At 47.6% G+C, this 23,942-nt stretch overlaps 1 protein-coding gene across 5 annotated transcripts in view; it reads left to right on the forward strand.

The window, feature by feature from the left end:
* The window catches only part of MAG (myelin associated glycoprotein), a 107,356-nt gene that overhangs the window by 40,860 nt on the left and 42,554 nt on the right, over positions 1-23,942 (forward strand). For 4 of the 5 annotated variants that reach the window (XM_069947967.1, XM_069947969.1, XM_069947970.1 and 1 more), the window contains exons 3-5: positions 18,941-19,016; positions 21,597-21,965; positions 23,109-23,405. In XM_069947967.1, the coding sequence (XP_069804068.1) occupies positions 18,968-19,016; positions 21,597-21,965; positions 23,109-23,405 (715 nt within the window). In that variant the 5' untranslated portion in view covers positions 18,941-18,967. Of the gene's footprint in view, positions 1-2,606; positions 2,669-18,940; positions 19,017-21,596; positions 21,966-23,108; positions 23,406-23,942 lie in introns of those variants that run through there. The other variant, XM_069947968.1, reaches the window with a different exon arrangement.

The following is a 23,942-nucleotide window of genomic DNA, read 5'->3' on the forward strand; positions in this document are numbered from 1 at the left end:
TCGTTAAAAATCGCTTAATATCGTAAAAAAATCGTAATAGGACCCTAAGTCTAAAAAAGCTTTGAGTGGTCAAAACTATGAGAGTCCTGTTATCCTCGCTGCTACTAGAGTAAGGGTGCTACTACACAGAGCGATTTTTAACAATAACGAGATTGTTAATCGTTAACCTGAAATCGTTCACCATATTAAACCGGACGATGGTCATTAGTTACCACCGTTACTATGATCGTTATTGCGATCGCTACTATGATGGTTTACTCCTTCTGATCCCAGCAAAACAATGAACAATGTGCAATTACACTGAACGATAAGTGAACAAATGCGGAACTTGAGCGAACGAATGTGGAATTACAGCGAACGATTAACGATGATTTTAGGTTCAGATCTAAATTGACGATGAATGACATACGAACAATTTTTCAATCGTTGCCTGCAATTACACAGAACGATTATCGTTTAAATTCGAACGATATAACGATTTTTCTCACGATAATCACCCCTTGTAATAGGGCCCTAACATACTCCTCTCTCATCCAGGCAGCATACGTGACCGCCCAGCTAGTCTCCAACATGCGGGTGATTGACCAAATGTTCTGTTCAATGAACCAGACAGAAGGCTGGGTGCTTGTCTAATGAGGGTCCTGGCACTCTATACAAGATCCAGATGTACAGCTGAGGGAAAGCAATGCATTATGGGACTATACAACTACAGGTTGGGGAACACAAATCTAATGTGGATGGGGGGGACTCCCGATGCTCCCCTGTATGATGATATAGGACATCACAAAGAATGGGCATGACGAATTTCAACTGCTTGATCCTTTTGTTCTCTGGGAGATAAGCTGCTAGCAGAGGCTTGTCCATTTAGAACACAAGCCCTTCTGGCCAAGTTGAGTATTCATGTGTATGGGGAATGGGGGTACCAGGTAAGATAGCTTCCAAATGAACGCCATCTTGTAGCCGGTGCCAAGTCCGTTTATTGCACACTGGCGGGATTCATCCTCCTGTTACACCCAGATACTGTAGATAATAATAGCCGGTGTACAGGAGTAGGCGGCTCCTAATGGTGCGACATCAGAGCTGTGCCGCATGCTCTTTGATGGATGCCTCCCTCTGCTGCTCTCCCCTCTCTGACAGCATCACTCAGACAGCACCAGACTGCAGCTGCATCTACCTCCCCTCTCACAGCATACCTCTCAGAGCTTCAGTCTTCAGCTGCATCTCCCTCCCCTCTCACAGTATTACGCTCAGAGCACCAGACTGCAGCTGCATCTCCCTCCCCTCTCACAGTATTACTCTCAGAGCACCAGACTGCAGCTGCAACTCCCTCCCCTCTCACAGCATTACTCTCAGAGCACCAGACTGCAGCTGCATCTCCCTCCCTTCTCACAGCATCACTCTCAGAGCACCAGGCTGCAGCTGCATCTCCCTCCCCTGTCACAGCATCACTCTCAAAGTGCAAGGTTGCAGCTGCATCTTTCTTTCTCACAGAATCACTCTCAGGGGGGCATCACACTGCAGCTGCATGTCTCTCCTCTCACAGCATTACTTACAGAGCCCAAGGCTGCATCTGTATCTCCCACCTCTCCCACATCATTACTCTCAGAGCACCAGGCTGCAGCTGCATCTCCCTCCTCTCTCACAGTATAACTTACAGAGCACCAAGCTACGGCTGCATCTCCCTCCTCTCTTACAGTATAACTTACAGAGCACCAGACTTCAGCTGCATCTCCCTCCTCTTTCACAGTATAACTTACAGAGCACCACGTTGCAGCTGCATGTCCCACCTCTCTCACAGCATCACTCTCAGAGCACCAGGCTGCAGCTGCATCTCCCTCCTCTCTCACAGCATCACTCTCAGAGCACCAGGCTGCAGCTGCATCTCCCTCCCCTCTCACAGCATCACTCTCAGAGCACCAGGCTGCAGCTGCATCTCCCTCCCCTGGTGGGAGGGGATATTGTTGGTGAAAAGGGTTACTATACATTTGCTGGCGGTATTTGTATCACGGTGTTTAGCTGTTATGTGTTATTTTTCCTTCCCGTCAGCCTCACAGCTTTAAATAGCTGCTGGTGCCCCCCACGGCTCACGGACTCTGAAAATATCTGATGTGCTTAAAATGTAAAATGTCACTGCCTTTTACCCTTTAATAGGTGGCTGCAAACAAACCGAGCTGTTCATATTAGTCATGGGGTGATGTAAGCCATCATGATTGATTCAGTAATGATAGAGGAGAGGTTTAGTGTCCTGTTCATTCACATACATTCATTCCCTACTGGCTGAAGGGATGATGGATACCTATATGTGTGTGTGTGTATATATATATATATATATATATATATATATACATATATGCACTACGTGTCCCCCTCTAAGGTCCTCACATAGGGGGAGATTTGCGTCCCCATCTTATAGTAAGGTTCTCTTTGTTGCCCATAGCGACCAATCACAGCTCAGCTTTCACTCCTCTCCTTGTCTTGGTAAAATAAAAGCTGAGCTGTGATTGGTTGCTATGGGCAACAATGTGTTGACTTTTTGTAGGGTCTGTTCTGCATCCGCCATATTGCCAGGCAGCGGGGGACAGCATAGCGTAAAGGGGGCCTGTCTTCCCCTTGCGCCAAATTGACTACAAACTACACCCACAAGCTTATGTTGTAGTAAAAATCTCAGGTTTCTGTTAGGGCAATGACGTGGAATTATTTAAAATTAGAATGTACGATGCTGGCCTCAAAGGAGTTATCCTAAATTGGTAAAAAACAGCCACTTTCTTCGAGAAACAGCGCCACTCTTGTCCTCAGTTTGTGTGAGGTATTACACCTCAGTCCCATTGAAGTGTATTGAGCCGAGCTGTAACACCACACACAACCTGAGGGCTGGGGTGGTGCTGCTTTTAAAAGAAAGCAGCTATGTTTTTATAATTCTGGATAACCCCTTTAATAAAGCTCCCCTCATAATCTTTTTTGGTGCATTTTGGCTGTAAAACAACCGTGTTATACGTGCCAAAATACATCTGTTTTCCATTCAATTTTTCCTTATTAAATTACTTTGAACTCAGTGGTTGTGGTTGATTTGTTTTTTTCACATAATTTGTGCCTGTTTTGGCAAAAACGCTTTAAAATGCATGAAAATCACTCTCGCAGCTTGTAAAAATAAATAGAAAAAAAGATGGAAATACAGGTGTAATTATGAGCCTCACCGTGTGAACAGCGATGTCAGGTCAGTTTGGGGTTATAGAAGCACATGCTGGCTGGCTGACTATATTTTTAAGGTTTGGCTGGGTTCACACTGAGTTTTTGCAATCCGTTTTTTTTTTCATCCTCTTTATGCAAAAAATGGAAGCATTTGTGTGCGTCCATTTTGTACAGATCAAAAACGGATCAAAGCACATCAGTTTTTTTTTAGCATACACAATAATGTGTTTGTGTATGCTAATAAAAGGATTCATTTTGATCCGTTTATTAAATTATGGAAGTCAATGAGAAAACACAAAGCAGATGCACACAAATGCATAAACGGATGAAAAAAAAAAAACGGATTGCAAAAACGCAGTGTGAACCCAACCTTGGCTGAATTGGTCGCCAGTTGAGGACGCGTCCATTTTTTGAATCAACGAAATATAGGGCGTACATGGTTAGGTGCGTAAAAGTTCATCATTTAGGCTGGGTTCACACTACATTTTTAAAATCCCTACTGTTTTTTTCATCCGTTTTTTGGAAAAAAACAGATGCATTTGTGTACATCCGTTGTGATCCGTTTTTCTATTGACTTCCATTATAAAAAATATATCAAAACGCATCCATTTTTTAACACACACACAAAAACGTGGTCGACCACATTTTTGTGTACGGAAAAAAAAATGGATGCATTTTGATTTTTTTTTTTTATAATGGAACTTGAAGTCAATGGAAAAACGAATCAAAATGGATGCTTACAAATATATCCTTTTTTTAAAAAAAAAAAACGGATAAAAAAACATGGTGTGAACCCAGCCTTACTGTATTCCCCCATCTTTTTACTACTATAGGGTTTGCACCTTAATCACTAGAACAGTATTTTCTAACCTGAGGCTCTCCAGCCTTTGCAAAACTACAACTCCTAGCATGCCCGGACAGCCTACGGCTGTCCGAGCATGCTGGGAGTTGTAGTTTTGCAACAGGCGAGCGGCCGCAGGATGGGGAGCACAGTTCTAGAAGCTGAAGCCTAGTCCATCTACAATTAGCATCTTAGCAAAGTCCAGCAGTGAAAGTGTTAATGTGTAAGAAAACAAGTCCCAGACCTCCAGAGTGAGCAGATGACAAGCCTCGTCCACCCCCACACAGATCCCTTCGCATGTGGAAGTGAGTCAATTATTGGCTCGACCCACAGCCCTGCGCTAAATTGTGCGATCAAAACAGCTCTTGTACCATCACAGAGAATTCAATGGCTACTTGTGGCTTTACGATACAACAGAGGCCATTGTGTGCTGATGAGCCTGGCCCGCGGCCAGGAGGTGGAAGGCCGGGACAAGCCCCTTTTGTCTTTCTTGCGTTCCCAGCTTAGGGTGGTACAATGTATAGGGAGATGTGTCCCGTGTTGCAAACCTTGTTAAGGATTGACACTGTATACAGGTAGGCGGGACCGGTAGGCAAATGTTTCAGTTATTATGCAAATAAAAGAGGAGGGGCTTAATAAAGAAAAAGTTTTAAGAACTTAGTTCAGGCAGCACCAACAATGGCGGGAATGAGTGGAATACCAGTGGGGTTATAGATGTCACAATTCCAATCGGGCCCCTTGGCTCTTCGACACATAAGTGAACCATGACTTATCGTAATTGTCCATTGATTTAATGAAGGACACATGACATCACTGTATCAGTCAGCAATGGAAAGCACTGGAAACACTGACATGGAAAAAGATATTTAAGTTAAAGGGGCACTATCAGCAGGTTGGCCGAACCTAACCTGCTGATATGTCCCTATTGTGCATGGGGCGCTGAGGATAAGGGTATGTCTCTTACCTTCATACTCGGCGCTGTTCCTGTGCTGTTTGTAGTGTAATCCAGAGTTCGGTAAGGCTGGAGCACGGGAAGTGGGACTACTGCCCCCAGAGCACCCGATCCGGCCTGCACCACTGATGACCATTAAAAGGGGCGGGCCAGCCAAGGGAGGATTGGTGCCCGGGGGTGATAACTCCGCCCCCAGTGCTCCACATGGCTTTACAGATCACAGGATTACACTACAAACAGCACAGGAACAGTGCTGAGGATGAGAGTAAGAGACATACCCTCTTCCTAAGCGCCCTGTGCACAATAGGGAGCTATCGGTACATCTAAGTCTATGTTCACACAGCGAGGCTGATAAATACACATAAATACAAATAGTGGAGTGCAATTAATTAAATCTAAAAAGTAGCTTTTATTAATTTAAAGTTAAAATTTTAGTTACAAAAAATTGACCAGACAGTTATATAAGATAGGTATCCTAGGTAAAATATATCTTACCACTCAACGGTGACTGCTGAGTAGATGGTACCGGAGCGATAGTGGACCATACGGGATGCGTAATCGTCCTGAACCCCAATGGATTCCACAATGAGCGGCTGAGATCCTCTGGTATAAAAGAATGGAGGACAAAAAAAAAAGGGGTGCACACTGTGTAGGAGATAGGACAGCCGGTCCCTGACACTGTCCTATTGCACCCTAGAAGTACTGTCCCTCCAGACAGAGCTCTCGCCCTAATAAGGGCGACTCCGCCACACTCGCTCCTAGGGTCCCTAGTTAAACCCTAATACTCACTGGTGGCTGTGTCCCAATGCATTTCATCTCCCGTTAGGGGAATCATCAGGGGATCTAACGAAAAAAGTGCCACGTACAAAACAACAAAGAAGGGTAGAAGCTGCACGTGTGGTGCCAGCTACGCGTATGGCGTTCCCCTATTGATACACAAGACATGCTGGTTTATATGTACATAACTCCGCCCAAAAAAGGTTGCGGCTACACACCTGATGCAAATCCGTCTCCACCTGGACATCCTAAAAATCGCGCTCGGACATGCTCAACCCCCGCTGTCACGGTCATGTGTTATCTAATATTTCCGGGTCCGAAGAACATCACAGTCACGTGAGCCTTCGTATCTTAGTTAAGTGTGCGTCATGTGATAACCCGTTTTGGTCACATGTCCGCTGGTCATTCAGTATACGTCACAGTGGGCTAGTGTAGAGCTGGAACGCACAGCCACGTCATTTGAGGCGCACAGCAATACTGACCAATCGGCCGACAGCACGAACACTAGTATGCTATGTTTAACAGGTACATATGAGTGGTAAATACTATGTGTAGCATTGATCCCGATGTAAACACAATGTCATCACATACCGTGATCAGTTGTGTTTAACATAAACATATGAATCCAATGGAAGCTAGACGTGGCGCTATCACATGACGCACACTTAACTAAGATACGAAGGCTCACGTGACTGTGATGTTCTTCGGACCCGGAAATATTAGATAACACATGACCGTGACAGCGGGGGTTGAGCATGTCCGAGCGCGATTTTTAGGATGTCCAGGTGGAGACGGATTTGCATCAGGTGTGTAGCCGCAACCTTTTTTGGGCGGAGTTATGTACATATAAACCAGCATGTCTTGTGTATCAATAGGGGAACGCCATACGCGTAGCTGGCACCACACGCAGGGGTGATTCTAGCCTCTCTGCTGCCCGAGGCGAACTATAGAATGACGCCCCCCCCCCCCCCCCCGTCAATCCGCCCACATTATAATCCACTACTGCCCACCCCCCCCACTGCTGTCCCCAATAAACATAATGTTTGGTCCCTTTCTGCACAGAGGATGTCAGGAGAGGAGGGGGCTAATCCTATAGGAGAGGTCCCAGCAGCACAGAGGATGTCAGGAGAGGAGGGGGCTAATCCTATAGGAGAGGTCCCAGCAGCACAGAGGATGTCAGGAGATGAGGGTGCTAATCCTATAGGAGAGGTCCCAGCAGCACAGAGGATGTCAGGAGAGGAGGGTGCTAATCCTATAGGAGAAGTCCCAGCAGCACAGAGGATGTCAGGAGAGGAGGGTGCTGATCTTTTAGGACAGGTCACAGCAGCACAGAGAATGTCAGGAGAGGAGGGTGCTGATCTTTTAGGAGATGGTCCCCCTCCTCCCCCCTTATAGATGGTCCCCTTCTTCCCCCCCTTATAGATGGTCCCCCCCCCCTTATAGATGGTCCCCCTCTCCCCCCCCCCCTTATAGATAGTCCCCCTCTCCCCCCTCCCTTATAGATGGTCCCCCTCTCCCCCCTCCCTTATAGATGGTCCCCCTCTCCCCCCTCCCTTATAGATGGTCCCCCTCTCCCCCCTCCCTTATAGATGGTCCCCCTCTTTCCCCTCCCTTATAGATGGTCCCCCTCCCCCCTCTTTCCCCCCTTATAGATGGTCCCCCTCTCCCCTCTTTCCCCCTTATAGATGGTCCCCCTCTTTCCCCTCCCTTATAGATGGTCCCCCTCTTCCCCCCCCCCCTTATAGATGGTCCCCCTCTTCCCTCTCCCCCCCCCTTATAGATGGTCCCCCTCTCCCCCCCCTTATAGATGGTCCCCCTCTTCCCTCTCTCCCCCCCTTATAGATGGTCCCCCTCTCCCCCCCCCCCTTATAGATGGTCCCCCTCTTCCCCCCCCCTTATAGATGGTCCCCTCTCCCTTATAGATGGTCCCCCTCTCCCCCTCCCTTATAGATGGTCCCCTCTCCCTTAAAGATGGTCCCCCTCCCCCCCTTATACATGGTCCCCCTCTCCCCCCTCCCTTATAGATGCCCCCTTATAGATGGTCCCCCCTCTTCCCCCCCCTTATAGATGGTCCCCCTCTTCCCCCCCCCCTTATAGACAGTCCCCCTCCCGCCCCTCCCTTATAGATGGTCCCCCCCCTTATAGATGGTCCCCCTCTTTCCCCCCTCCCTTATAGATGGCCCCCCCCTTATAGATGGTCCCCCTCTTTCCCCCCTCCCTTATAGATGGTCCCCTTCCCCCCCCTATAGATGGTCCCCCTCTCCCACGCCCCCCTAATAGACAGTCCCCCTCCCGCCCCTCCCTTATAGATGGCCCCCCTCTTTCCCCCCCCTTATAGATGGTCCCCCCCTTATAGATGGTCCCCCTCTTTCCCCCCTCCCTTATAGATGGTCCCCTTCCCCCCCCCTATAGATGGTCCCCCTCTTCCCTCTCCCCCTCCCTTATAGATGGTCCCCCCTTATAGATGGTCCCCCTCTTCCCCCCCCTACCTTATAGATGGTCCCCCTCTTTCCCCCCTCCCTTATAGATGGTCCCCCTCTTCCCCCCCTACCTTATAGATGGTCCCCCTCTTCCCCCCCTCCCTTATATATGGTCCCCCTCTCCCCCCCCCCCCCCCCCCCCCTGCACAGCAGATAAAACAAAAACAAAAAACAGCACACAACTCACCTGCCCTCCGTTCCCCCGTCGAGCCTCTCTGGTCTGGTCCCGGCTGATGTGCGGCTGCCCGGGGTGTCCCGTCCTGTCCCCGGCAGCGCGCGCATCAGAGAGCTCCCCGTGTGCCTGTGGCTGTGACTTCCGGCGCACGGGGATCTCTCTGATGCGCGCGCTGCCGGGGACAGGATGGGACACCTCCGGCAGCCGCACATCAGCCGGGGGACTAAGGCTGCATTCCCACGTTCCGTGATCCTGACGGATCACGGACGTGGAATGCATTTACCGGAGTCCCCCCGCGCCCGGACAGCATCTGTAATGAGATGCTGTGAGCGGGGGAGACTGTGTTCATAAGCGCCGCGCTGTAGTAACAGCACCGCGCGGCTGATTCATTACAGCGCGGCGCTTATGAATACAGTCTCCCCCGCTCACAGCATCTCATTACAGATGCTGTCCGGGCGCAGGGGGACTCCGGTACATGGTACAATCAGTGGCGGATTATAATGTGGGCGGCCGCCCGAACCGCTCATATTATAGTCTGCCACTGAATGCCGCAGGGCCGTTTTAATACATTGGTGGGCCCAGTGCACAGCCCTCAAAAGTGGGCCCCCCCTTCCCTTTCGGCACATTGTATAATGTACTGAATTTGCCCCCACACTGTATCAAGAGCCCCAATACATACAGTAGTTACCTTATAACACTATTTCCACCATACAGTGATTATATATTACATAAAAACTGCACTAAACAAAACAGAAAGATATTACCAATGATACCATTACATAATACCGCCACATCATAACCCCTAACACTACAGACCCTATAACAGAGTGCAGTTACATCCAGTGACTCACCGGGGGCGTCTTCTCCGATCAGAGTCTGTCACCTTTTCTTTTTCTCTCCATCCAGCCTGGGCCACCTTGAAGTCTTCTCCTGGCTGTGAATCTTCTCTCCAGAATCTGCCAGACAAATATTTTAGGCTCCAACACATACAGTAGTTAGGTCCCTTGTACCTCTATACAGTAGTTACACCCCTCTGTGCCTCCATAGTTTTAAGGTGTCCCTGTAGTATATAGCCCCTCATGTGCTCCTCCAGTTATATACAGCCCTCCTGTGCGCTCCCCCATTAGTATATAGCCCCCCTGTGCACTCTCCCCAGTAGTATATAGCCCCCCCTGTGCTCTCCCACAATAGTATATAAGCTCCCCTGTGCTCCCCCATAGTATATAGCCCCCTGTGCGCCCCCATAGTATATAGCCCCCTGTGCTCCCCCATAGTATATAGCCCCCTGTGCTCCCCCATAGTATATAGCTCCCCTGTGCTCCCAAGTAGTATATAGCCCCCTGTGCTCCCCAGTAGTATATAGCTCCCCTGTGCTCCCCAGTAATATATAGCTCCCCTGTGCTCCCCCATAGTATATAGCTTCCCTGTGCTCCCCCATAGTATATAGTCCCCTGTGCTCCCCCATAGTATATAGCTCCCCTGTGCTCCCCCATAGTATATAGCCCCCTGTGCTCCCCCATAGTATATAGCCCCCTGTGCTCCCCAGTAGTATATAGCCCCCTGTGCTCCCCAGTAGTATATAGCTCCCCTGTGCTCCCCAGTAGTATATAGCTCCCCTGTGCTCCCCCATAGTATATAGCTTCCCTGTGCTCCCCATAGTATATAGACCCCTGTGCTCCCCAGTAGTATATAGTCCCCTGTGCTCCCAAGTAGTATATAGCTCCCCTGTGCTCCCCCATAGTATATAGCTCCCCTGTGCTCCCCATAGTATATAGACCCCCTGTGCTCCCCATAGTATATAGACCCCTGTGCTCCCCAGTAGTATATAGTCCCCTGTGCTCCCCCATAGTATATAGCTCCCCTGTGCTCCCCAATAGTATATAGCTCCCCTGTGCTCCCCCATAGTATATAGCCCCCTGTCCTCCCCCATAGTATATAGCTCCCCTGTGCTCCCCAGTAGTATATAGCCCCCTGTGCTCCCCAGTAGTATATAGCTCCCCTGTGCTCCCCAGTAGTATATAGCTCCCCTGTGCTCCCCCATAGTATATAGCCCCCTGTGCTCCCCCATAGTATATAGCCCCCTGTGCTCCCCAGTAGTATATAGCTCCCCTGTGCTCCCCAGTAGTATATAGCTCCCCTGTGCTCCCCCATAGTATATAGCTTCCCTGTGCTCCCCATAGTATATAGACCCCTGTGCTCCCCAGTAGTATATAGTCCCCTGTGCTCCCCAGTAGTATATAGCCCCCTGTGCTCCCCCCATAGTATATAGCCCCCTGTGCTCCCCCATAGTATATAGACCCTGTGCCCCCCATAGTATATAGCTCCCTGTGCTCCCCCATAGTATATAGACCCCTGTTCTCCCCCATAGTATATAGCCCCCTGTGCTCCCCCATAGTATATAGCTCCCCTGTGCTCCCCCATAGTATATAGCTCCTCCTCCCATATAACATTGAAAAAAACAAACACTGTTACTCACCTAGGTCCTCGCGTTCCTCTTCTCTTCCCTCCTGTGGCCGCACTTCCTGCGGTCACAAGAGGCTGCACTCCCCTTACCCTCGCGCCGACGCTCCAGTGACGTCGGCCGCTAGAGGGAGAGCGCGGCCTCTTGTGACCGCAGGAAGTGCGGCCACAAGAGTGAGTGACTGACAGGGAGGGAGCCAATGGCTCTCTCTCTGTCAGTGTCGCTGCTGCTGCAGCGCTGACGCGCCGCAGCAGCAGCGGACGGGGGCAGCGGCGGACGGGGGGGGGGCCCTGCAGGGGGCGCCATGGAGGGGTAAGTAGATTACCCATCCATGGCGCTCCCCCCTGACAGGCTGGTGGCCGGAGCCCTGTGCGATTGCATTGGTCGCACATAGCAACGGCCGGCCTGCTCGGGGGGGCCCCTTTAACCAGCGGGCCCGGTGCACGTGCACCATGTGCCCTCTGGTTAAAGCGGCCCTGGAATGCCGCCCCCATGAAGACAGCTGGTGGCGCTGCCTGAGGCAGACGACTCAGGTCGCCTCATGATTGCGGCGCCCCTGACCACACGTGCAGCTTCTACCCTTCTTTGTTGTTTTGTACGTGGCACTTTTTTCGTTAGATCCCCTGATGATTCCCCTAACGGGAGATGAAATGCATTGGGACACAGCCACCAGTGAGTATTAGGGTTTAACTAGGGACCCTAGGAGCGAGTGTGGCGGAGTCGCCCTTATTAGGGCGAGAGCTCTGTCTGGAGGGACAGTACTTCTAGGGTGCAATAGGACAGTGTCAGGGACCGGCTGTCCTATCTCCTACACAGTGTGCACCCCTTTTTTTTTTTGTCCTCCATTCTTTTATACCAGAGGATCTCAGCCGCTCATTGTGGAATCCATTGGGGTTCAGGACGATTACGCATCCCGTATGGTCCACTATCGCTCCGGTACCATCTACTCAGCAGTCACCGTTGAGTGGTAAGATATATTTTACCTAGGATACCTATCTTATATAACTGTCTGGTCAATTTTTTGTAACTAAAATTTTAACTTTAAATTAATAAAAGCTACTTTTTAGATTTAATTAATTGCACTCCACTATTTGTATTATTGGTTATTTACTAGTGTGAGTTCCTTCTGTGATATATTTTTTGGATTTATAAATACACATAAAGTCACCATTCTCCAACCCACACTGCAAGGATATGTTCAATGTTCATTTACAAATTTCTGCTTGTAGTGTAATCCTGTGAGCGGTAAGGTCGTTTGGATCACTAGGGGTGGGGCTACTAGCCCCTGAGCGCCAATTAGCCCCCGTCCCGCCCCTTCTAATAATTATCTGTGGAAAGAGCCAGCCAGTGGGGAGGCCGGATTGGTGCTCTGGGGGCCGTAGTCCTGCCCCCAGTGCTCCAAACGGCCTTACTGGACCCAGGATTACACTACAAACAGCACGGGAATGGCGCAGAGGATGAAGGTAAGAGACATACCCTTATCCTCAGCACCTCATGCACAATAGGGGACTGTCAGCAGGTTAGCTTTGTCAAAGGTAACTGTGGTGCCCAGTGTCAGGCAGCTGCTGCTAAGGCAGATCATGGGGGGCATCAAAAGCGGCATACATGGGCATGACAGAGAAATAGTCCTACTATTGTACAGATTACTAGTCAGACCACACGCAGGATATTGTGTACAGTTTTGGGCACCAGGAAAGATATAGCAGAGCTGGAGAGGGTTTAAAGATGGGCACTCTGAGTAATAAATGGAGTGGGGGTGAGAGGAGAATGAGAGATTGGAACACATGGTATAACCCAGGGCTAGCTGGGTACAGTAGTGCCTAACCAGTACATGTCATGTGGCAGAGGGATGATGCTAGTGACCCGTGTCCTTTTAGTCATACGACTGACTAACATTAGGATATCGTGGAAAGACATTGAACTTTACCAAGCCCTTCTTTTGCATAAATCCAATAAACATACCGTCTCTGACAGCACAAGGTAGATACAGCTTATACACTTGGGACTAAAAATATCTGTTCCCTTTTCCCTTTAAGATCACTGCGGATAGCAGGTTAACAGAAAAATTTGACTTTAAAGCACTTTAGTAGAAATATATAGCTTGGTTGCTATGGTTACAGATCTACTTTATACTTAGTCCAATTATACTAGACTCTATTGAGGAGGAACTATATACTGCAGTTTGGCTGTCTGTGGTTAAAATGAGAGCAGCCGTACTCAGAGTGCAGTAACCCGGGCATGCTAGGTGGCGTTAGAAGAGGCAATAGAGTGTCAGTCTGGTAGAAAGAGTTCCAGGGTTGAACAACTGGGTGTAGCTAACCCCTCAAGGTTCCCCGAGTAGGTCGAGCAGGAATCAATGGAATTTGTCGGCTTAGGTACCTTGCTCCATTGCAGACAGTGGCGGTCTTTGGCACCAAGCATCCCAAGCGATCGCTAAGGGCCCCCAACATCCAGGGGGCCCCCACGCCCCGCTCTTGTGCTCAAGACCGCTGGACAGGGCCGCTGCCCCTCTCGCTGCTGCCATCTGAACTGTAACTATGAGCACTCGTAATGAGCGCTCATAGTTACATGCAGCAGCACAGACAGGGCGGGAGACATTGGCTCCCTTCCTTTCAGTCACTCTTGTGGCAGGTTTTCCTTGCGGTCACAAGTGGCAGCTTTGTCCTTGTGGTGCCGGCGCTCCAGTGACATCACTGGAGCATTGGTGCCAGCACAAGGGGAGTGTGATCTCTTGTGATCGCAAGGAAAACCCTTCCTGCGGCCACAAGAGTGAAGAGAAGAGGAGACGCCCGGACCCAGGTGAGTATAAGTGTTTGTTTTATTGTGTTATATACTATATGGGAGGGGGAGCACACAGGGGTCTGTTTAACTGGGGGAGCACACATCGGGGGTCTATATAAATGGGGGGAGCACGCAGGGGGGCTATATAACAGGGGGAGCACACAGGGGGCTATAGACTACTGGGGCTTCACAGAGGGGTCTATATACTACTGGGGGCAACCCACAGGGGGTCTATATACTACTTGGGGCAGCAGAATGGGGTGTATATACAACTTGGAGAGCACACAGGAGGTCTATATCCAAGTGGGGGAGCACACAGGGGGGCTATATACTACTGGGGGAGCACACAGGGGTCTATATACTACTGGTGAGGCACACAGGTGGTCTATATATAACTGGGGGAGCACACAGGGGTCTGTATACAACTGGGGCAGCAGAAAAGGGGTCTATATAATACTGGTGGGGCACACAGGGGGTCTATACTACTGAGGGAACCACACAGGGGGTTTATATACTACTGGAGGAGCACACAGGGGTCTATATCCAAGTGGGGGAGCACACAGGAGGTCTATATCCAAGTGGGGGAGCACACAGGGGGGCTAAATACCCCTAAGGGAGCACACAGGGGACCTATATACTAGTGGGGGAGCACACAGGGGGTATATACACAATTGGGGGCAGCACACAGGGGGTCTATATACAACTGGGGCAGTACACAGGAGGTCTATATACTTCTGGGGGAGCACATAGGGGGCTATATATAACTGGGGGAACACACAGGGGTCTATATACTACTGGGGGAAGCAAACAAGAGGTATATACTACTGGGGGCAGGACACAAGGGGTATATACTTTTGGGGGCAGCACACAAGGAGTATATATTACTGGCGGTAGCGCACAAGGGGTATATACTACTGGGGGCAACACACAGCGGTCAATTGTTTTGGAACTCGTGTCGAGGGGGGGCCCCAGACATGACTTCGCTTGGGGCCCCAGAAATGCCAAGACCGCCCCTGATTGCAGATCAATACTTGATAGCTGGATTGCGCTGACTAGGATACAGCATGGTTACCTCTGGTGTAGACAAGGTTCTTTCCAGGTGACAGTCACCCCCCTCTGGGTTTAGCGCTGCATAGCCGTTATTAGACTCTCATAAAAATCTGTAATCTGTGGTCCCTGAAAAGGTCCTGGCCCTCGGGCCAGGCCTGGGTATAAGCTTCAGCAGGAGCCCTGATTTTTCTGTCTCTCTCTCCATCACCCACTAAAGAACTAGAAAAAGACCCTCCCACCAGGATCTAAAAGACTTAAATAGGGGTGACTGGGGCTAATGTCCTATTGGTGGGGAAAGTGCTAGAGAGAAAGAGGTGTAAGTGTTTAATAGGGAGAGAGGTGTGAGGCACCCAAACCAGTGATTGGACAACAACATAACTCAACAAGGGGTACACAGTTAACCCTTTAGACCTTCAGATGTGCAATAAGAATAGGGCAGAGTAGAAACCAAGTGGCAACTCATCCCAAAGTGTCACATCTGACAGAGATACCTTTTGACAGGTGTAATAAAGACGTAGTGGCACATCTGTACTGGGACACTACAAGAGGACAACACCCGGAGGGACTTGTGCAGGAGCGCAATCACCAATGTGGAAGCCTACCAGCACCACATCTGACCGGAGGACTAATAGAGCACAGCAATGCAAGGGGGACCTTGAGCAATTTCTCCAAATCTGGACTAGATGAAGTTTGCAGATGAATGTTGAATATATTCTTGCAGTGTGGACTGGAAATTGCCGACTTGCTTCACATAATTTTGGGAAGTGCTGGAGTTGCATATAGCTTGTTCCTTCTCACAGATGCTTCTGGAATATTTGACTTGATTTAGGATTTTGAAAAGGAAACCCAATTTCTTTGGAATGAAGGCAGTGTCTTCTAGTTACTGTTACTCGATAACGTTAGAAAAACTTAGAGAATTTATAGCTTCATAATTGGCCAAATGGTGTGACTAGGAGGAGCAGATCTAGCAGACATGTGCACTGGTGAGAGGCCAGGCACAAACTGGTTTAGAGTGGTTTCAGGTCCACTCCTTTCTAGGTTAGCAGGGACTGGACTATGGACTGCCCTAATTGCTTGAGAGCCATCATCATATGACCAAAGGATCTTACTCCCATACATGTGATAAGCTATGGTAAAAGTTAATTCTTGGACTAACGATATGCTTTAGTGTATGCCGTTAGGAAGTGTCCAGCAGTGTGATAAGTAAAACAGCAGCTTATACAAAAAACATACGATAGATACCTTAAGACTGTTTAGAGTGTAAAAAAATATTTTTCAGCCACATGACAACCTTATTCATACAGTAGTTGGGTAATGGGTTGTGGTACACGGCAGGGGGACTACAGTGCCCAGAAAGATGATCACAATCAGGGTCTAATGTTACAATCAGTGGATGGGGACCCACTATGCCACCAGACTGGTTTGGCTTTGACAGTAAGTGCCCTCTAGGTCTCCAGCCGTTATCCCGCTCCATGATGCAGAAGCAGGACTTTTGCAGCTAGAGGACATCAGGTCGGTTCACATGCGTGGTCCTTGTATTGATGATGGTGCAAGGCATCATGGGAACAGGCAGAATGTGAGTAGTCAGCAGGCTCGGTCTTCAACGGGAGAGTCCACGACAGTACAAGGGATGAGGCGGCAGTGTAGTCAGTCAGACAGAGGATCAGGGCAGGCGGATGAGATGCACATCAGATAGTCCAGGTTGGCAACTGGAGAGGCAAATGGTAGTAAGTAAGAATGGATTTGTACAAGCTTGAACACTCTGCATTTAATTCCCAGTAGTGAAGAAGACTTATGGCTGTATCTATCTGTCTCTTACAGCACAAGGTAGATACAGCAACTTGGGACTAAAAATATATGTTCACTTTCCCTTTAAGATCACTGCGGATAGCAGGCTACCCGAAACATTTGACTTTAAAGCACTTTACTAGAAATATATAGCTTTGTTACTATGGTTACAGATCTACTTAAAGGTATCTCAGTCCAATTATACTAGACTCTACTGAGGCGGATCTTCAGTTTGGCTGGCTGTGGTTTAAAAGAGAGCAGTCATACTCAGAGGACAACTCTTCAGATCTGTCACTCTGACGGAGATATGCGGGAACGCGATCACCGATTTTGAAGCCGATTAGCACCATCTCTTACTGGAGGACTAATAGAGGATGCCAGGGGGCCCTTGAGCAATTTCTCCAAATCTGGACTAGGTGAAGTTTGCAGATGAATGTTGAACATATCCTTGGACTGGAAATGATAGCTTAATCAGGCCATCAGGCCGGTCCACAAGTGTGGTCCTTGTATCAATGACGGTGCAAGGCATCAGGGGAACAGGCAGAATGTGAGTATTGAGCAGGCTGGGTTTTCCTTGGAAGAATCAAAACAATACAAGGGATGAGGCAGCAGTGTAGTCAGTCAGTCAGAGGATCATGGCAGGCAGATGAGATGCACATCAGATAGTCCCGCGTTGGCAACTGGAGAGGCAAATGGTACAAAAAGGGCCAGACGGGCAAGCATCAGCCAGAAACAGATACACAGAATGATAAGACACAGGAACAACCCCTTCACTCAGGAACACAAGGAACCAACTACTGTATACTCAGGAGAAGAAGAAGGAACAGGTGGAGATGCTCTAAATATGTGGTGGATAGGATTATAGATGAGTGATCTTACAGTAAGTTCCGCTTTGTCCCAGTAGTGAAGAAGACTTATGACTGTATCCATCATCTTCAGCCACCAGGAGCCAAATGCCGAGAGTTCGGCAAGTTTGCTCATCTCTAGATAGGATCCCTTTATACCCTGACATCATCTATCAAAGGAGAGTTTGGGCGCCCCTAGATACGTTATACTGTGGTCTGGTCCTGTAGAATTGGAGAACTTTTTTCTAATGTGTATGGGGACCTCCAGGATGTCTTGGAGCAAGGGTTCTGTGGTACATTGGGTTGGGGGCAGAAGCACAGTGGACCCTTACTTGACAAGGTGATATGCCCGGACTGGCAATCTGGCACACTGGGCAAATGCCCGGTGGGCTGCCTGGGCTGCATAAAAAATGTTTTTTTGTTATTGAAAACTAACAGTGCCGCCCACAGCTGCGCTGCTTAATCAGCTGCTGTGGGCTGCTGCGGTGCTGACAATGTGAGGGCCTCTGCCAGACACTAACTTGCTGTGTCTGTGCCGTAAGACGGCCCTAAACTGTGACTTAAGGGCTGTGGTCGGCATCAGCAACAAGCGGGGGGCTCATTGGGCCGCCTGCTGCATCCGGCACTTTAATGTGACGGGCCCTGACTGATAGAGCGAGGAGCAGCTACTAGCTCATTGATACATGATGCTGGGAGGGCTGCGAATCCAATGTGCAGCTACACGATCTGTAGAGTCCGTAGATAATGGAGCATGAGAATAAGGTCTTAGACTATTGAACATGTATAAATTAACCCTTGGATTACTGGATTTTGTGGGATAGTGGGATTCGTTTGCCAGGGCAGCTTTTTGGTCCCCGTCCGGCCCTGTAAGATGCTATGGGCCCACCAAGCCCAGAACACCCTGGCATCTGCCCAGGTTTTCCTCTTGGTAATGCCAGCTCTCAGCTTAAGCATGCTATTGGCTTCACTACCTAGAAACAATTCCACCAACAGAACGTACAGTATATGAAGGATTCCCCATTTTCCTAATGTTTTTAGCTTTTCTAGGCTCGGTTTTTCATTTTTCCTCATCCTGTGTGAAGTGTTGCTGGGTATAAGTTCCTGGTTTACAGGATGACTACTGCCTGGTACAAATACCTTATTTTCTAGTATTTTCCTCTACCTAATCTGTCGAGAAAGCGTCAAGATTTGTTATGTACCATATGTTGCTCTATACAATGTGTTACATGCGTTCCTTGTGAGCCAGAAAGCTGTCACCCTCCATGGAGTCATATGTGTGAGTGATGCCTCGGTAGTCTTCCTACTCATAAAAATATCTTGACATCTACTACGGTTGGAATGTGTATGTATTTTAATTCACATTTAATAGATTTCATCTTCCTCCCACACACATCACAGCGCTACGAGATGTCATCACACATGAGTAATCCCAAATAATCACAAATTCCAGTTTTAGATGTATTATTGGCCACGGTTGTCACTGCCTTACGAAATCCTTTGTTTTTCTAAAGATACAAGAGCGGAGAGAGACTGTCCTGAGCCCCTGAGTTGTGAGTCCTTGGTGCCACCTATCGTAATGTCTCTCATTTGTATACTTACAGATAATATACCAACTGGTTTAGGAGAAGATGGAATGGCGGTGGAAGTCTCTTCCCTTTATATTAATTCTTATGGAAGGTAAGAGTACCGATCAACCCTAAAAGCTCGAGAGTATAACTTATCAACATAAATAGCGGACAAGTAAGATTTTGTGTGGCTTTTATCCTCATGGCTCCTCCCATGGTCACCTATGGTCCTTATTGGCAGCTGTTGAATGGACTCGCCTTAGGCCCTTTTATTATCATATAGTAGATGAGAGGCCGATACGGGTGACCAGGAGAGATGTAGATCAGGTTACCCTCCATCATCTAGATGAACAATAAACTTAGGCTGCATATCCCCAGAGTACACTGCAGGTATATGGTGGTCTACGGTCAGAAAGGTATATATATATGTATACAGTGCTGTACCGGCAGTGGTCCCATTCAGTTTAGTGGGAATGAGTAATAATACGTTCAGGCCATTTTCCGTACATATACATTTATTTAGAGGGGCTTAAAATAATCGTCTGCGGTGCCTTTGAGCCCCGCTCAATGTAGATGTGTAGGGAATGGCCTGTATAGTCACTAGCTGACTACCCTTAGGCCATTGAGCTGAATGGGGCTGCTGCCTTCGCTGTCCCTTTTTGACAATATGCCGACATACTCAGGAAACGCAGTGTGAACCCAGTCTTGACATAAAAATGCCACAGGCCTTAGGAGTCCAGAGGGCGGAGTAAACAGTGATTGACAGGTATTCTGCTAAGACTTAGTCTCCCTACAAAACATCAGTCAGCCTCTCCTGTTCTATAGCATTGTGCTGGCAGATAGCAAAGACTTTGCATAGTTCCATCTTGACTTGTTATCCCCATCTATAGGTCTATAGATCACTGGGACTCCCACCGATCCAGAGAATGAAGAGACAATTGTCCCTGGATGAATGGAGCACGGGGGCCCAGTGGTCACTACTTTATGGGTCTGAAAACTGTTTTACGGCCTTAGGCTATGTTCACATTACGTAAGAGACCGGCCATTCCGGGTCACGGAACGGCCAATCCCTGCAAAGATCATCCCGGCCGGTACTGCAGTACCAGGCGGATGATCTTTCCGGCCGCAGTGTTCTGATGCAGGCACATCAGCATGCGCCCGCATCACAACTCCCCATAGCACACAATGAAGCAAGCAGCCGGAGCCGCTCGCTTCATTGTGTGAACTGACAGGTCTTTCTGCGGCCGCAATTCACTGAATTGCGGCCGCAGAAAACTGACATGTCAGTTCTTTGCGGCGCAGTATGGGATCTCAGCCGGAGCGTATACTCTGTGTATACCCTCCGGCCAGGATCCCGTAGCAGATAAGTCAGTGTTCCACACCGTACAAAGTGGAAAATATGGATACAGCCTTCAACATGGATACATCTTATGGCAGTCACGGGCTGCATTCACCTTCTTCAGGCAGCAGGATTTAAATGCTGATCGTTTGGGCTTCGATTTGTGTGAATCCGGACGTTCGTCACGCACGATCATCTCCTATCTCTCTGCGTTCCAAACATTCCAGGAACAATTTGTCAGAGCACCACCGATCTCCTATCGTAGCAGATACCAAGCCCTTTAAAGGGATACTCTGGAGGAAAGCAAAATGCTTTTAAATCAACTGGTGCCAGAAAGTTTTATATATATATATATATATATATATATATATATATATATTTGTAAATTACTTCTATTAAATAATCTCCAGCCTTCCAGTACTTTTTAGCTGCTGTATGTCCTGCAGGAAGAGGTGTTTTCTTTTCAGTCTGACACAGTGCTCTCTGCTGCCACCTCTGTCCATGTCAGGAACTGTCCAGAGCAGGAGATGTTTTCTATGGGGAGTTGCTTCTGCTCTGGACAGTTCCTGACATGGACAGAGGTGGCAGCAGAGAGCACTGTGTCAGACTGGAAAGAATACACCACTCCCTGTAGGACATACAGCAGATGATAAGTACTGGAAGACTGGAAATTTTAAATACTGGAAATTTAAATAGAAGTAAATTACAAATCGATATAACTTTCTGACACCAGATGATTTGAATTTTGTTTTTCCCCATCGGAGTACCCCTTTAACCCCATAATAGATATAATAAATCTTTAGGAGTAGCCTCATGTATATACATAAATGCAAAAATAATTCTTGACATTGACTTAAAAAACTCTTTGAACGTGATAACATCGGGAGGTAGCGAGTCTACACGTATCTACTGTTGTGTCCTTTCCCTTCCTCTCCTTTTCTCCTCCGCTTTCTTAGAAGTAAATGATTGATAAAGACACGGAATCCAGATTGCGGATTGAGGTGGTGATGTAGGCCCAAACATATATATTAGAAGAATCTGTCTGCATCAATAACAAGAACAGTGGCCGTGCTTCAAGTTGGCCGGCTTCTGGCGTTTTGGCGGGCGTTCGCGAGGAAGGGGCCAGATCCATTTCTTTTTCCAATTGTTACATAAATAGCAATAAATACAACAAAACAACTTATAAAATGAACCGTTCCTGTGGCCTATGTACGGGGAAGGATGAGACGGTGGGGTGGGGACCCTTTTCCTGGGTGCACACAGCCTACACAATGTATAGGAAGTCAATGGCCGTTCTGGGTATTTCCTTAGGATTCTATGAATGTTGTGATCCCTCTGAATCTCTCCCTGCAGGTGTGCTCAGTAGACACTGGTCAGCTTGGATGCCGCCATCCATCTCGGCCTTCAAGGAGACCTGCGTGGCCATCCCGTGCAGCTTTAACTATCCCGATGACATCCGGCCGTCGGCAGTACACGGGATCTGGTACTTAAACAGCCCGTATCCTAGGAACTTTCCTCCCGTGGTTCTAAATTCAAAAACCAACTCGGCCCATGAGATCTACATGGGTCGAACCAAGATCATAGGAGACCTCCAAGCCTCAAACTGCTCCATACAGATCGACAGAATCTCCAGTGAACTTCAAGGGAAATACTACTTCCGGGCCGATCTGGGCGGCTACAATCAATATACCTACTCAGAACACGCCAACCTTTATATATTAGGTACGTTTTATGGGGGACACATAAATGTCGTTTTTGAAATTTTTTTAGGCCTTACCGTTAGGAACCATTAGCAGGATGTAGAATGGCGGAATGTTCGGGGGGGGGTATATTGTTCTTTCTTGTTATTCCTGTTACGTGAGAATTGAGCATCATACCCCTTAACAACCCCATGACACTGTGTTAGGTATAAGTATAGTATAGGCTGAGGACTGGACCCGCCCAATAGACAGTGGGAGTTGGCTGTTACTAGTATTATAATACCGCAATACATTAGTATTAGTATATATACATTAGTACTGCGGTGTCCTGCATATGGGATTGTGTGATTGCGTGTTCAAGACTAAAAAAAAAATACTAGAATCTGCAAAAGTTTGGTAAAAAATATATAAACATTCTAAACCTCCCTTTTTTTACATTTTTCAAGTTAAAAAATTTTCAACCAATAAAAGTAAACCTGTTATTGCTGCATATGAAAACACTAGACTAGTAAAATAGATCATTTATCCAGTATATCGTATACAGAAGAAAGAAAAAAAGAAAAAAGCTATTTGCAAGCTACTTTCTTGCAAAAACAGCGCCATCCCTGTCCTCAGGCTTTGTGTGGTATTAGAAAGTAGAAAACTCCACCCTTCAGCTGCTGTTTGACAGATATCTATCCATGCTGTGTGGAGACAGTCACCTGTCAATCAGCAGCTGGAAGATCGGGGAAGGGGTGTGGCAAGAATACTATTCTCCTGCATATTAGGAGAATGGCTAAACAAAATGATGTAATGATCATCTGTTCGCCATTTATGTCACTATTTTATGCTGCTTTTAATCTAGCATCAGATTCCCTAGCCATTCCTGATCACCTGTCTCCATACAAGTGAATGGGTCGTGTTGCATTTGAAGTGGCCGTGACTGCGACCCTGCAGTGTGAGGTGTTACACTTATAAGAATGCTAAAGTCACATGACCAGTCAATGTGTCAGCATGGTTCCTTGTCACATACCCCAGCATTTTGGTATAGTCCATGTACCCCAAACTGGTATCAGTAAAAACTGCTACTCATCCCACAAAAAACCATATAGAAAGATAAAAACTTATAGGGTTAATACTATGGCGATGCCGCTGGGTAACATGTCGGCTGCTGTTTTTCTTATAGATGAACCCTTCGTGGTTCAACCCCAAGAAATTGTATCGGGCACAGAAGCCGAGATCACCTGTTTGGTAGACGACAACTGCCCCGACATGAAGCCTTCGGTCACCTGGATGGATATAGAAGGCCTAGAGCATCATAATGTATACGCCCGGCTGGAGGAAAGCAACGGCGCCTGGAAGCAAATATCCACTCTAAGGTTCCTTCCATCCCATAAAAACCACGGCCAGCGGCTGGGCTGTAAGATCACGTTCCCAGACACTGAACTGGAGTACAAAGGCTTCGCCACAATGGATGTTAGATGTAAGTGACCCCTGAACAGCTGCCTCTTCTTTATCCCATGATGCCTCAGGATGGAGCAGAGGGGGGAGATCTTCCCCTGTGCTCATTGTCGCCTGCTGGTTGGTAATGTAAGAGGATTGTGGAAAGGTGGGACGAGGCAAATATACAATATACTAATATACAATATAATACAATACCCAACTAATATACAATCCAATCCAATTTACAACTAATATACAATGCAATACAATAACTAATATACAATATACAACATATATACAATCCAATACCCAACTAATATACAATCCAATCCAATATACAACTAATATACAATGCAATACAATACAATAACTAATATACAATGCAATACAATATACAAGTTATATACAATCCAATATACAAGTAATATACAATACAATACAATACAATATACAAATAATATACAATACAATATGCAACTAATATACAATCCAGTACAATATACTACAAATATACAATATAATACAATATACAACTAATATAAAATACAATATACAGGTAATATACAATCCAATACAA

The sequence above is a fragment of the Dendropsophus ebraccatus genome, chromosome 12, assembly GCF_027789765.1.
Source record: "Dendropsophus ebraccatus isolate aDenEbr1 chromosome 12, aDenEbr1.pat, whole genome shotgun sequence".
Lineage (NCBI taxonomy): Eukaryota > Metazoa > Chordata > Amphibia > Anura > Hylidae > Dendropsophus > Dendropsophus ebraccatus.